We start from the raw sequence: 14,420 nt of genomic DNA, 5'->3' as shown, positions 1-14,420 counted from the left end.
ACAAGGATGTGAGGAAGCCTGGAAGAAATGTTGATGCTCCCAATTCCAGCAAGGGCAAGGAGAAGAGTCAAGACAACAATGGAAGAAATCCTACTCCAAGGAGACTTGCAGATGGTGTCAAGAATACAAAAGGCAATGAATATCATCAAAGAATCCCAAGGCAAAAAGACTTCAGAAGTACATCAAGGAAATCTTCATCTCCCAAGTACCAAAGTATATTTCTTGGTTATTGCTATTCTTGTACAAACTTTGGGCACATGGCAAAAGATTGTAGGGCATATCACAAAGACAAATATAATGGTCCCCATCAGTGTCCCAGAAGCAACTTTGCAGGAGGAAATTATGCTTCCTCATTTATGTACAAAATTGAATGCTACAAATGTCATAATATTGGTCATATGGCTCGTGATTGTAACTTGACTTGGGTTCCTAACCAAGCTAAAAACATGAATACCAAGCAAGAGAAGAAGGTCACACAAGTTTGGAAAAGAAAGAAAATTGGATCAGAAAGCCTCTTGAACACTCAAGACATCAACTCATGTTGTTGATCTAATGAGTACATCTTTGGCAAATATGATATTCCAAGTCTTGATGATAAAATTCTACCAAAAAGGATACTAATAGGGGGAGCTTGTGATTCTTGACTATTCCTACAAAAGCTATCCGTGAAGAGCCCTATGAAACCCTTGATGAGTCACACATGGATAATCATCTCTTGATAGATCATCTCTCGGGAGTAATTCCATTGAAGAAAATCATGATATTGTGTCTTCACTACACATCCATTGTTGAAGATGTCTTCCACTTGATCACAAGGCAACAATCTTTCTTGTCTTGAGAAAAAAGAAGAGCTAAAGGAGTTTATGTAGGCAAGGGGAGTTGGTTGATCACATGAAGAAATGCAAACATCATCTACCTCATCCATTTCCATGAAAGCATGCAAAGGCTTAGGGGGAGCAAGTCCATTAAAGAAAGGCATAATGACAAAGGGAGTTGCAAAGAGCAACATAACAAGAAGGAGCACCATGATAGGGGGAGCAACATATCTATCATGGAGTACTATCATTGATGAAGAAAATACGATGGAGCAACATGTCAAGAAGCAACTTGATAGGGGGAGTACTTGGGCACCCCATTTGCCATTGATGTCAAAGGGGGAGAGAATGTTGAAAGGGGGAGAGTATTGCCATCAATGACAAAGGGGGAGATTGTTGAATAAAGTTGTCATTGATGGCATCATAGTTGAATTGTTGAAACAAACCCTAGATATTGTGCAAACCCTAGGAGACCTAAACCCTAACTACTTGACTAGACCCTAGGTGCATGTGTATATTAATGAAATTCTAGATGCACTTGCCATAACGAAGCGCTAGCAATGATGTCATTATGATATCATGTTTGCATTGTTGAAGCTAGCCATGTCGGTCATTAATGATGGCAAGCCAATAACTTGCCCTTATATGCATTGCCCAAGCTTTGTTAGAGATGCCCTAAGGAAGAAGTTACCTTGTTGAAGATGCCCATGAAGACATACTGAAAAGGCACCCTAGTCTTGTTGAATGATGCTCATAATTCTCATGTGATGAAGCCCTAATCTAGTAACCTTAGATGTATGAATATGTCAAAGAAACCCTAGTCCTTGTATGCAATCCTAATGCATGAAGATCACGTGCACTAGCATGTCAAAAGAGTGAAAAATTTATAATCCACTTGATGCTCTAACTTCATAAAAGAAATTCTTTAATAGGGTTGTTATGAAAAAATATACATATGATGAAAGAAAAATTAAATTTCCATCATTGAAGGTCATATCTTGAAGGAATACTATATCAGCTTATAAAGGAGGTCATAAGCTTTGCAATGAGTACTAACTTTACTCCTAATTCCTTACCATTGAAGAGAAATCAATTTTTGAAATTTGCATATGTCAAAAATTGTCAAATTGATCAAGCCGACTTGAGTAGGCTCATAACCCTTGGCAAAGAGACGTGTCCCTTCGGAATATGGAAAAACCACTATAAATATAAACCTAAATTTGTCCATTCAAGCTCAGATTTTTCAGGGGGGACAAGACAAGAGGTAGAAAAGCAATCACAGCCTAGAAAAGCAAGGAAGACAAGTTTGTGGAATTATTCTTGGGTTAAATAGTCTCCCACAAGTTCAAGCTAGGAGCAGAGAAGTTGTCTAATTGTCATGGTCGAAGTTGTCATAGTTATCGTGGTCGAAGTTGCAGTAGTTGTCGTGGTTGAAGTTGCAATAGTTGTCGTGGTCACAGCTTTCGTAGCTGAAGTTGTCATAGTTTTTGTGGTTGAAGCTATCGTGGTCGAAGTTGTCGTAATTTTCGCGAATGAAGCTACCGTGGTCGACGCTGTCGTAGTTGTCGTGATCGAAGTTGTCGCAGATGTCGTAGTTGTCGCTGTTGAAGCTACTGTGGTCAAAGTTGTGTAGTTGTCGTGGTCGAAGCTATCGTAGTTTTCATGGTCAAAGTTACCGTAGTTGCCATTGTCGAAGTTAGCGTAGTTGCCGTTGTTGAAGTTGTCGTGGTCGAAGTTGTCATAGTTGTCGTGGTCGAAATGTTGATTTATTGGGATTAGACAAATAGAGCTTGTTGAAGTCCTCTCTTGAGAACAGAATAGGGCAAAGTTGGAAAACTTTGTGATGCAACATATTGAAGATTTGTGGAGATCATTGAAAACCATGATGCAGTGAAGCCAACATGAGGTGAGCTTTGTGAAAATTCCTGAATCTAACACATCAGAAATCCATACTACAATTACTGGTTTACAATCTCCTACTTGTTCTTTGCATTAACAAGTTATTTAATTTCATAAACATCGATGTAAACACTATTGCAGCCTACACAAATATACAGATCATGAACTAAAATAAACTGAGATAATAACACAAGGGACACCGTTATTTTTGGACAATCATCCTCAAAAAAACCCAATTCGGGAAAATCGGTGCAGCATATAGAGGGTTTGTATTATTAAGCAGATTCATGAATACAACTAGGGTGCCAGAAATGGCTCACCCAACAGAGAATATCCTTGGCAGTAGTACCTCTATCCGAAGATAGATATTCTGGCAAATTCAGCAAACGGATGATCAAACCCCACAATGACTCAAGTTGTTTCCTATGCTAGCCAGTGATGGTTGCTCCAAGCACTGCGCTGGAACTGTGTCACTCCTCTAGGAGCTTCGTCACCCCAACAGTGAGCCTCCCTTGCTCAAAAATTCGATATTGCTGATATGCTCCTTCTCTGCCACACTGAATCTTCCCAGCATTGCCTCTAAGGGCCTGTGTCAGCCTCTACAGCTCCTGCGTCTGCGCTCTACGTCCTTTGCATCAACTTCTACGACCTCTACGTCAGCCCTTTTGTGGTCTGCGCTATCTCTCCCGGCGTTGCTCTACCTCTTTGTTATGTATTCTTTGGCCTTGAACTAAAGTTCCCTTGTCGAACTGGCCCTCATTGCAATTAGATCACTAGCTCGATTTCCTCAGCCAACCACACCACAGAAAATCAAACTCTATGATCTCTTTGTGTGTCTCCAACTGACCCTCAAGCCTCCTCTTATACTTTTCCTGTTGATGAATCAACGGCAGAGATTAAGTCCCTAATCAACGGCTAAGATTAGAGCTGGCTTGATCCTCGTCACTTAGAACCTTCTCACCCATATTTTTATTAATACACATTAATATTTTTTTCCTAAGTTTAGACTTAGGAACCCATTAAAAATATTAATTATTTTAATAACTCCTCATCCAGGTAGGATTTCTCTAAACAATTTTTCGGTTCTGGAGATTTCATGTGTTTTAGCCCCTCCACAAAATTTCCAAGCTAGAGCACATCCAATGCTACCCAAAATCAACACTCCCTCTTAGCGAGGAATGTGCTCTAGTAACACTTCTCGACAAAAGTACTACACTAATCCTCTGCATCTGTCCTTTGTGTTGCTGATGCTTGGCAGCCTGCTACCCTTCATCCATTGCACCGCTACATCCTGCACTGATGCCCATGATACTGCCACTGCAACATATGTACTACAACTCCCTCTAAAAATGTTGCATCATGATGCCCAAAGCACTACCGTTGCTAATTGTTGCACTACAACTCAGTTCCTGAGAAGTAAGCAACTGAAAAACCACCCAAAAAAAAACAAACATCCTAGTCAGTCTGGATGCCCCGTGATGCTAAAGCTACCTCTGCTGCTAATTTTTGATGACCCTATGATGTTATTGCGTTGTTGTTGTATCTGCTTTGTGCCTCCCGCACTGCTGCAACACTCCACTGCACTGCTTTAGACTCTGGCACTCTAGCTCTGCCATTGTTGCTCCATCATCACTCGCACCAACTGACTCCCGTCATTTTGCTATTGTCATTAAGGGCTCGCATAGCTGTATGTGATCCAAGAGTTTGGGCACCTCAAGGATCTTTCCCTTCATGTAGCCCTCACGACTACAACTCCATGTGGCCCCACCTCTTCTCTAAAGGCACATGAGCACTCATGGCACAATTGTCATCATCCTAGACAACCTTCTCTGCCTTTGTTGGAGCAACCTTTGAGTCGGAAGCCTCTCCCTTGCCTTTCTTCCTGGGGCACTGAGAGCCATAATGTCCCAATTCCCCACAGTTGAAGCACTTGACCTTGGAGATGCCATTCTTCTTCCTCTTTTATAGTCTGCGCTGCTTTAAACTCTGGCACTCTAGCTCTGCAACTGTTGCTCCATCATCCCTCGCACCAACTAACTCCTGTCATTCTGCTACTGTCATTAAGGGCTCCCTTAGCCGTATGTGATCCAAGAGTTTAGGCACCTCAAGGATCTTGCCCTTCATGTAGTCCTAGCGACTACAACTCCATGTCACCCCACCTCTTCTCCAGAGGCCCATGAGCACTCATGGCACAATCGTCATCATCCTGGACATCCTTCTCCGCCTTTGTGGGAGCAACCTTTAAGTTGGAAGCCTCTCCCTTGCCTTTCTTCCTGGGGCACTGAGAGGCATAATGTGCCAATTCCCCATAGTTGAAGCACTTGACCTTGGCGATGTCCTTCGTCTTCCTCTTTTGTAATCCCTGTTGTCCCGCTGATGCGAGAGCTGCATCCTCCTCATCTTTTTTTATTCAGACTCCCTTGTCGCTACTCCCTATGTTGGTCAACCTCCTAAGCTCTTCTTGTCGAAGAGCTGCCCACATCTTCTCCCAACTAGGGACAGTTGCCCTGCCCAAGATGCTTTGGACAAACGTCTCGCAATCCTCAGTGACTGCATTCAGGGTAGTCCTGACCATGAACTCTGGATTCGGTGTAGACCCCACGGAAGTAAGTTGGTCACGAATCCCTTGCAACCTGAGAAGGAAGGGATCTATCTCCTCTCCTTTCTGCGTCTGATATGATCTTAGTTGATTCTCCAATAACATCTTTCGTTGCACGGAAGAGCCCTGGTATAAGGTGGTCAGGGTCTCCCACATCTCCCTTGTTGTTGTCTTCTCAGCAATATGTGGTATTACATGGTCCTTGACCCTATCTAGGATCATGCATTTCGCCTTCGCCTAGGCCCCCTCATACTTCTCGACTGCATTAGCATCAACCGGGATAGTTACTACTTTCAAGGCATAGTCCTTGATGCGATGTTTATCTAGGATTGCCAGGATCCTGGCCTTCCAGATGACAAAATTGGAAGCTTCGTCCAATCTGTCTTGATCCCTCAATCCATTCACTGCCATCTCTACTCCTCTTCTCTAGACTCCCTCTGAGTCCTGATTTCCCTCTCAAAAATCCAACGGCCAACTGTCGAATCACTCCTCTCCAACCCTCCTTTGTTGCTGCAGCCCGAATCTTGGCTAGAAATCTGTCAAGTTAGTGATTCCCTCTACCTTGGTTCATCTCCTTAGACATTGTTCTACACCAATAGAAACAGCGTCCCACCAGCTCCTCAAATCAAAATTTGCACAGCTCCCTTAGCCCCGGCAACTCAAAGAATCTGAGCCCTTTAGGCTCTGCGTAATCACTGCGTGGGCTGGATCAGCTCCTCTCGGCCAACTGCGTCAATCCTTCCTGGCTTAGAAAGATGATGTGGCTTTGTGTGATCCTGATCTGCCCTCCTCTGTCTCTGCGTTGGCCCTAACGGCTGGCGCAACTACTGTGTGGGCTCCTCCCAGCTACTGCGTCTCCCTCTCCTGGCTCAGAATGTTGACGCGAGCACTGCGTGAGCCTCTGCGTCACCTCTTCTACACTGCGTCACTCCTTCTGCCTCTCCGGCTCTAGAACAGCGTTGTCTCTCGAGATAGGTACTTCTCTACTGCAAATTCTCAGATTTCTCGGCTAGTGTCTTCAGTTGCCTATGACCTGCAATCGCTCTGATACCATGTGAAAATTCTTGAATCTAATACATCAGAAACCCCTACTGCAATTACTGGTTTACAATCTCCTACTTGTTCTTTGCATTAACAAGTTATTTAATTTCATAAACATCAATGTAAACACTATTGCAGCCTACAAAAATATACAAATCATGAACTGAAATAAACAGAGATAATAACACAAGGGACACTGTTATTTTTGGATAATCGTCCCCGAAAAAACCCAATTCGGGAAAACCGGTGCAGCATATAGAGGGTTTGTATTATTAAGCAGATTCGTGAATACAACTAGGGTGCCAGAAATGGCTCACCCAACAGAGAATATCCTTGGCAATAGTACCTCTATCTGAAGATAGATATTTTGGCAAATTCAGCAAACGGATGATCAAACCCCACAATGACTCCCGTTGTTCCCTATGTTGGACAGCGATCGCTGCTCCAAGCACTGCACTAGAACTGCGTCGCTCCTCTAGGAGCTACATCACCCTGACAGTGAGCCTCCCTTGCTCAGAAATTCGATACTATTGATCTACCCCTTCTCTACCCCACAAAATCTCCCCAACGCTGCCTCTAAGGGCCTACGTCAACTTCTACAACTTCTGCATCACCTGCGTCAGCCCTCTGCGTCAGCTTCTACAGCCTCTGCATCAGCCCTTCTGGGGCCTGCACTGTCTCTCTCTGTGTTGTTCTGCCTCTCTGCTATGTATTCTTCGGCCTCGAACTGAAGTTCCCTTGTCGAACTGCCCCTCACTGCAACTTAGATCACTAGCTCGATTTCTTCAGCAAACCTTGCCCCAGAAAATCGAACTCTATGATCTCTTGGTGTGTCTCCAACTGACCCTTAAGCCTCCTCTTATACTTTTCATGTTGATAAATCAACAGCCGAGATTAAATCCCTAATCAACAGCTAAGATTAGAATTGACTTGATCCTCATCACTTAGAACCTTCTCACCCATATTTTTATTAATACACATTAATATTTTTTTCCTAAGTTTAGACTCAGGAACCCATTAAAAATATTAATTAATTTAATAACTCCTCATCCGAGTGGAATTTCTCTAAACAATTTCTGGGTTCTGGAGATCTCATGTGTTCTAGCCCCTCCACAAAATTTCGGAGCTAGAGCACACCCGATGCTACCCAAAATCAACAACCTTGAAGAAGTTTTGTTTGGGTAACATGAAGAGTTGTGGAGACACCTTCTGAGGAGACAAAGTTGTCATTGATGAGCTAAGTGCTTTGGAGATCAAGGGCATTGTTGAAGGTGAAGATTATTGTCAAGGTTGGTTGAAGAAGACATTGGGAGCCGTGAAGTATAACCAAATACATCTTGACGAAGTAAAGTAAGGGTTGGAGCCCAAGAGATTGGAGCCTCGAAAAGACAAGGTTGGTGCCTTGGAGGATAGGGTTGGAGCCCTAGAGGATCGGAGTCGTCAAGAAACCAGGTCAGAGCCTAAACTAGATATAGGGTTGGAGCCCTCGAGGTTGGTGCCTCAAAATTGACAAGGTTGGAGCCTTGGAAGAACAAGTCAGTACTTGGAAACTACAAGTTGGAGCCTGGGAGATTGAAGATCGATGTCTTCATCTAGGGTTGGAGCCCTACATATATTGTACTTGATTTATTGTAAAGAAGAAATTAATAAAAACATTTATTCTTATTGTTCATTTTGTGTTCTAAATATAAGTGATCTAACTAGTAAAAGTAACAATTCAAAAGAAATACTGATTCACCCCCCCTTTTAGTGTTTCCAACAAAATGTGCTCCAACCTTCACATATTTTAGTTATGACTAGACAACAAACTTATCCTGCAGCCATGGCCACTGCTTCTCCAAATTAACCGGATATTTTACACCCAACTGAACACAATTAGCAAGAAAGAAAACCAACATACATTTGTAAGTTTGCAACCTGCTCACACACAGCATCAAATTGTTAATTCATTCAAATCAAAACCCAAAGTTGCACTAACAAAGAGAATTGTAATGTTAAAGCAATATCTTGAAAACATACCCAGACTACAACCAACTGCAGCACCCACCATTCCTCCTCCCACAATGGCAATATCATATTCTTTTGTATCTTGAGATGTATTTGTATGTTTTCCATCTTCCTATAGCAGTTCAAATCACAAAATTCAGGAATTCGTCATCACAAAATTGCCAAATGAAAATAAATTCAAGTAGAGGTAGCCAGCAATATTGCTTCATTTCCAAAGAAGAAACATTTGATATCTATAAAAAGAGAAATAATACAAAACATTTGCAAACAAACTTTCCTATTTATCTTGAGCAAACTCTTTTTGAATCCTAGAACTTGTGTCTTATTTTGTGAATACAGTTAGAGAAGCTCATATGAACAAATCATAAGCAGAGAGTGCATTATCACACACTCTCATGTGATCCTAGTCTCATGTACTTAATCACAAAGTACTAAATACATCAGTTATAGGCTAAAAAGGTCTTAACAGTAAACAGCCTGTGTTTCATGGAAACAGATCCAGATCCAGATACATATCTAGATACAGAGAATGGTTTTCTTTTAAAGATGGGATCAGAATCAAGGGATATAGCATATATAAAAATATAAATAAATCAATATATATAGTAAGAAAATCATAAACCTGAAACATAGAAAATTCAGATCTCCAAATATATTTCACTCCAAATCATTCTCATAAATTCAAATATTCAGACTGCTGTAAAAAGCTCAGATTTGTGTATTTTAAGATGGAGTGTTTTGTAAAGTTATGGTTTTAGGGACCCATACTTTTCTAATTTTATTTTCTATTTTCATTTCTTATTATTTGTGTTTTTCCAGGGGATCTGTCCACTTGATTCCAACAAGCTGGAAATAGACTTTGAGTGGATCCTCTAGTGCTTCCAAACCAAAAACCTATCCCAAGCAGACCCAGATCTTGGATTTTCCATAGTTGGATCCAGTAACATAGTAAACAGCAATATGGAGATGTAGAAGCTCCCACACATCAATCCAGTCATATATGTGAGTTTTAATTGGCAAAAAGCTAGTCAGGGAAGAGATTATGTTGCAATGAGGTGCAATATACAGTGCACCACCATAATACAATGCTCTGACCATAGCAAGATAAATTATTATTTCACTCAAGGCCTAGAGTATAAATAACATCTTTCAAGAGATCAATAGCACCTACCGTGTTTATCTGGATTCTGGACATCCATACATAGCAAGACGTTTCAACCAAAACAGAGCCATAACCAAGTTAAGAAGAGACCACAAAATGGCAATTCATATTGCCCACAGCAATATCTGAGATCCCAATGTACCTTATTGGGGCTTACATAAGTTTCAAAAACCTTAAACATCTTTCATTTCTTAGCTGATATAAAGTTAAATCAGCATTATACCATTCTCTCTTGGAAAATGCATCTTACAATTCATTGCTGACCAATAAATATTAAATACACAAGCATACGACATTTGGGCCAAGCTATGACTATAGCTTATACAAACTAGCTCTTCCTATATAGGAAGAGGTATACGGGAATATCCACCTTGAGCCCTTCTACCATTCTCTCATTTGGAAAATGTATCTTGCATTTCACTGCTGAATGATAAATACGTAAGTATACATCATTTGGTACAAGCTATGATTATACAAGCAACCTTTACATACACAGGAAAGGTGCACCAGAATATCCACCTTAGGCCCCAATCTCAAAAGAGACTACATCCTCTCTAAAAGTTGATTCTGGCTAATGGAATAAATAGTTCCTGTTTATTATGAGACTGACAGAGTAATTCTGCAAATATAAATTAAAATATTGAATAATGTATGATGGATGAATGATGTTTATAATAACCCTCCCGATGGTGTATAAATATACATTGACTGGTCATGAGGTCAAGGGGAGTGTGACCCTTCATGTTTCATTAACCTAACTATTATTATTATTATTATTATGTTTGTTACATTTTCAACCCCTTGAAGGAAGTGTTTTACAAACACACCCATAATTCTGCAAATACATAATACAATATTGAATAAAGAATGATTTATGAATGATGTTTACAATGAGCCTCATGACGGTGCAGAAATATATATCGACTGTTCATGAGGTGAAGGGACGTGTGACCCTTGATGTTTCATTAGCCTAACCATTATATTTATTAGTATTATTTGTATTACCATTTTTATTATCATTATTACATTTGTTAAACTGCCACCCCCTTAAAAGATGCTTTCTCCACAACGTTGAAAACACTGAGGGGGTGAATCAGTATTTCTTAGCAATTAGTAATTTATTAATCTTTTCAGAGCATTAATTAATCTTTGGCATCAATTCAAAACATAAATAAGTAGTAGACAGTACACACAAGAATTTTTAGGTGAAAAACCCCCTCCGGGACAAAAACTACCGAACGTTTCTCTAATAATTTATGAGTGCATTAATGCTTCAGCTCCAACTGTAAAGGGGAAACCCCAACTCCCTAGTACTCTAGAAAAGCGCTCAATTTTCCAGCTCCAACTGGAAGGGTGCTCCAATGCCTGGTTTTATCAGCAAATGCTGAAAGGATGCTCCAACACCCTAGCAAGCTCCAACCTACCCTAGCACTACCCTACCACCTTGAAGTGTCTTCAGACTCCAACCAAAAGTGACTTCAACCACTTGCCTAGCACCACCCAACAACCCTGAGAATGATAAAAAGTTGACAACTATTGTGGGCTCCCATACCAGGGGCAATGACCCACTTACAATAAATAGACTTCTTCAATTATGTGGGCTCCCGTACCAGCAACAATGACCCACTTAGAATTTTAATGATGACAGCCCTTACAAATATACAATTTCAAAAACCCTTATTCCAGAAGCCCAACTGCTGCTTGCTTCAAGATGACCAGACTGCTGCAATCTGATTAATGACACAAGCCCTTACAGTAAACCAGTGAAACCCTTATCCAAACTGATCAAATATGAACCTCTCACTGCTGCTATGTAAGTTATTGAACCATACTTTGTCAGAAGATGCCAATTGAGACTACTATGCAAGAGCCTTTACTTCAAGGATGAAACTCTTCCTTACACAAGACCACTGCTGTCAAACCCCTTACTGCTACTACAGAGAATAGAACATTGCTATGACACTGGAGGCACTGCTGAAGTAAAATGATGATATAGCCCAACTGCTTACTACTGAAAGTATGAAACTGTAACCATAAATTTCTCTGCTTTTGTTTGTAAATGATTCATATTTAGAAATATTCAAGCAATGCAAGACATATCTCTGTCTGCTTGTCAAGTCACCTTGAAGACCATAAATGTAGTATAACCGTGACTACTTTAGAATAGGCCGAGAATTAAAATATGTCATAAGCTGCTTCAGATTCTAGGATATGATAACTTCAAAGATTAGTGCTCCTTCGCCGCTTTGGGAGTTCACTGGGAAAATGGTGTGCATTAATAAGTAGGCCAAGACCAATTCTTCAGGCTGTTCTTTGAGCTGTAGCAAGACAAAACGTGTGCCTATTCGCTGAGATTGAGACCACATCCGTATTCTGTTCCAAAACTGTAACTTCAGAATGTAGACTCAATACATCTGCTACTATGTAGGTCGGCTTCACCTCCTTCCAACAGTCACACAAACGTGTATTTGTATTGAGGACATCACTGCTATTTATGAGATTAGAATGAAATTTATCTCCTCAGGAAACCCTAGGCCGAGATTGCCACAGATCTGTACAATTAACTACCAAGAATTGCACAACAGGGTTCTATAACAAAGCCGCTTCTCAACAGGGATCAATGACTAGGCCACGCTCTGCATCAAGATTAGATTTCACTTGGTCTGCAATGAATTTGTACACAATGTACTTGTTGCTTTAGAGCACCGAAATACTTCCATAGATAGACTGTATGTTCTGTGATCTGAACCCTTCTTCAGATTATAGTATCATCAATTTGTTGCTTGCCTTGATAAGGAGTGAGACCATAGAAGAGTTTAACACAGTCTTTAGTCTCCACCTGCAATCAATCACCCCAACAAATCCCTTAACAAACCCAAACAAAAATAAACCCTAGCCACTTCACCTGATCTGTCTTTTGCTCCACAGGGCCGAGTTTAGTTTCAGAGCAAGAGTACTCAAGAGATATTCATGAAGTTTATACCTTATGAGAGAGATCTAGGCCTCCTTTTATAGATATTGGCGGGGCTTCTAAGAGATGCAACGAATTCTTAATTTGGAGGAAGACTTCATATTTTTAAATTCAAATTTTGAAGAGGGAAACCCCTTGAGGGTTTTAATTTTGAATATTAGCTTGCCTTCTTAAAACAAAAACCCTCTCATGCCCTTAATTATAAAAATGAATATTCACAAATAATCCTTTTGCCACAATGTATATTATTTGATTTTGGTAAGGAGCCTTAAGTTGCTTTGACCAAAGAAATGCTGCCACCTCAACACCCTTTGGTGTTTTAACTTTTTGCCCACAAATTGGGATTTCTTCAAACTAGCATAACTCATGAACCGTGAGGGTTCTCAGGCTGTGCCGCATATCACTAGAATCAGCTCAACGAGGACAATCCAACAAAAATGGTGTGGACTCGACAAATCATGAATTGTTATGTCTTGTTATGTCATTTTGGCCGACAAAGGGCGGGGCATCTCTTGGTGTTACTTCGGTTGACATCAATGACAATCACATATCAACAATCTCCCCCTTTGGCATTGATGCCAACACACGTACTCCCCCTACGATCACTACTTCCCCTGACTCCATGCCTTTGATCTTCCTGACCTGCTTTCTCTCCCCCTTTGACATCAATGTCAAAGGGTGACTCCCCCTGACCTGTTTGTTGTTGTGTACTTGTAACCTGCCTCTACTCCCCCTGTCCTCTTGACTAAATAAAAGATTTTTTATGTGATCTTGGGAAAATCCCAAGTTTTTTTCAAAGATACTCAAACGTGTCGAGCGGTAATGGTTTGGTGAAGATGTCAACTATTTGCTCCTTTGTCCCAATATATTCCACTTTTATGTTCCTTTCTGCAACCTGCTCTTGAACAAAGTGATACTTAAGAGGAATGTGTTTTGTTTTTTAATGCATGACATGATTCTTGGAGATGTTAATAGCGCTAGTGTTATCACAAAACATCAGAATGGGCTCATCAAACTTCACCTGAAGATCCTACAAAGTTTTTTTCATCCAAAGGACTTGCGTACAACAAGTTGTTGTTGCTATGTATTATGCTTCCACTATGGACAAGGAGACTGAAGACTACTTTTTGCTCAACCATGATACAAGACAACCACCTAGGTAGAAAGTTGCTCCACTAGTGCTTTTACGATCATCAATGTTGCTTGCCCAATTTGCATTTGTATAAGTTGTGATGGTTAAGTCATTTCCTTTTGGATACCATAAGCCAAAATCTATTGTTCCCTTGAGATATCGAAAGATTCTCTTCACTGCAACAACATGGGATTCTTTTGGTGCTGCTTGGAAATGTGCTACCTGTCCAACTGCTTGCATCACATCTGGCCTAGAAGCTATCACATATAGAAGACTACCAATCATTGATCTATACATCCTCTGGTCTGCATCTTTGGATAAATCATCCATGCTCAACTTGCAACCAGTCACCATTGGGGTGTTGACTAGTTTGCAATCTTCCATCTAAAACCTTTTCAACATTTCTTTGATATACTTGGTTTGACAGATGAATATGCCCTTGTCTTCCTAAGATATCTGAAGTCCCAAGAAGAAAGTCAACTCACCAAGCAATGACATCTCAAACTCACTTTGCATATCTGATGCAAACTTCTTGCTTAACCTATCATCATCACTACCAAAAATAATGTCATCCACATATACTTCAATGATGGTCAAACTATCATGTTCAACCTTCACATAAAGGTTGCTATCAGCATTTCCTCTTGAAGCCTTGTTTTTGCAAGTACCTGTCAAGACGGGCGTACCAAGCTCTAGTAGTTTGTCTTAGATCATATAATGCCTTCTACAACCTGCAAACATAATCTTTCTTCTCAGCAAGCAAAAATCCTTCAGGTTTTTCTATATATACCTCT

The 14,420-nt window shown here is 40.6% G+C and overlaps 1 protein-coding gene across 5 annotated transcripts in view; it reads right to left on the bottom strand.

Moving 5' to 3' along the window:
* Positions 1-14,420, bottom strand: part of LOC149153351 (uncharacterized) — a 306,416-nt gene that overhangs the window by 204,969 nt on the left and 87,027 nt on the right. For all 5 annotated transcript variants that reach the window (XM_089440155.1, XM_089440156.1, XM_089440157.1 and 2 more), the window contains one exon: positions 8,374-8,473. In XM_089440155.1, coding sequence (XP_089296281.1) covers positions 8,374-8,473 — 100 coding nt within the window. The remainder of the gene's footprint in view (positions 1-8,373; positions 8,474-14,420) is intronic.

The sequence above is a fragment of the Pinus tabuliformis genome, chromosome 9, assembly GCF_031772625.1.
Source record: "Pinus tabuliformis cultivar Carrire ecotype Pingquan chromosome 9, CPIR1, whole genome shotgun sequence".
Taxonomy (NCBI): Eukaryota; Viridiplantae; Streptophyta; class Pinopsida; order Pinales; family Pinaceae; genus Pinus; species Pinus tabuliformis.
Note: the sequence above shows the minus strand (reverse complement) of the source record. Positions and strands in the feature narration are given on the sequence as shown.